This window comes from Sinocyclocheilus grahami, unplaced genomic scaffold, assembly GCF_001515645.1.
Source record: "Sinocyclocheilus grahami isolate Dianchi unplaced genomic scaffold, SAMN03320097.WGS_v1.1 scaffold18145.1, whole genome shotgun sequence".
NCBI classification, from domain to species: Eukaryota; Metazoa; Chordata; class Actinopteri; order Cypriniformes; family Cyprinidae; genus Sinocyclocheilus; species Sinocyclocheilus grahami.
Genome location: NW_015516975.1, coordinates 2460 through 3973, shown reverse-complemented (window position 1 = coordinate 3973; position 1514 = coordinate 2460). Strand labels below are relative to the sequence as shown.

At 42.7% G+C, this 1514-nt stretch overlaps 1 protein-coding gene across 1 annotated transcript; it reads left to right on the top strand.

The window, feature by feature from the left end:
• Positions 1-470: 470 nt before the first annotated feature.
• Positions 471-1484, top strand: LOC107579559 (G-protein coupled receptor 4-like). The gene has a single exon (XM_016265377.1). The coding sequence runs from the start codon at positions 471-473 to the stop codon at positions 1482-1484; it is 1014 nt and encodes a 337-aa protein (XP_016120863.1).
• Positions 1485-1514: the final 30 nt, after the last annotated feature.

The window sequence follows — 1514 nt, the reverse complement described above, 5'->3', positions numbered from 1 at the left end:
TTTTTTTTTTACCAAGTGCAATGCAGTTTATCTAGGCACTAAATGTGCTGAAATAGTCTTGCATCACATAAAAATTAAATCACTGATGAAACATTTTATCTTATGGGTTTGATTAAAAGGAAACACACATGCTGATGTAAAAATATATACCTTGAATGGCTTGGTAGTTTCCATAGGTAAAAGCATCTGTCAAATGCATAAATGTAAATTTTGTGAAGCATATTTGTGCGTTACCGGACTTGAATGATTCCACATGTGAATTGGAACTAAAATGCCGCAATTCATAATTAGAATTTCCCCTACAGTGTTTTGAATTACTTGTTCTGTAAATGTTTATTTTACATGTGCATATATTTAGATGGTGCTTCATATAAAAATGAAACATTTTTTGCTACTGGCAGTAGTTTTGTTTTGTGAATATTATTCAAAACCATATAAAGAACACAATACCACTCTGTCATAGGCAAAAGATGAAGAACCACTTCAATGTTAGTGCCCTCACCAGCCTGAGCGTCCCAGCGACTGTGGGAAATGCTTGCGGAATCGACTTCAGTCAAGATGGCATCTTCCTTCCCGTCCTGTATGGAATCTTCTTCATCATCGGCACCCCTTTAAACCTGCTGGCGCTCTTTGGGCTCTACAGACTCATCCAGTTGGAGAACGTTCTACCAGTGTATGTCATCAACCTTCTGATCGCAGATCTAATTCAACTTCTGACTTTGCCTTTATGGATAGATTACTACGCCAACGGACACCACTGGCGCTTCGGACCCCAGAGCTGTCAGTTCATGGGTTTGTTTTTTTACATTGGCATTTATGCGGGCATCTTTTTCATGTGTATCATTGCTCTAGAGCGTCACATGGCCGTCGCCAGACCTCTCAGTTTCAAGTATCTCCGTAACTTGAAGTTTGCTCACTGGATAGCACTCAGCATTTGGATTCTAATTGCAGTGCCACCTGCCATTGCATTCAACAAGCTCTTTCCCAAGCAGGAAAATTACACTCTTTGTATCGAGAAGTATCCCTCAGAGGGCAGTTTTATCACCTACAGGCTGATTACTCTGCTTGTGTCCTTCATCATACCCCTGAGCTTCATTGTTGGTCTCCATAGAGAGACCGTCCGCTCACTGATGGCAATCAACTCGCTTTTATCCGAGGAGAAGAGGAGTATCAGGGGTCTGCTCACCCTTCTGGTAGCCGTATTTGTCACGGTGCTGGGGCCCTATCATTTCATCGGCTGTGTGAAGTACGTCGGACTGCTGATACACAGCAGTCCGTGTGTTTGGGAAAAGGCTGTGTTTGTACCTTATCAGTTAGGGCGAGGCTTTCTGAGCCTTAACAGTTTGCTGGATCCTGTGTTTTACATCTTTCTCCGCAGAGACTTCCGTGCCGCCGCTGGGAAGTACTTGCCCTGCCTGAGGAGAGTGAGGAACAGATCGTATCGGACAGAGAAAGTAACAAGCTCTACTCTAGACTGTGACTGAAGATTTCCTCCTTGTTATGTATTTGAAATA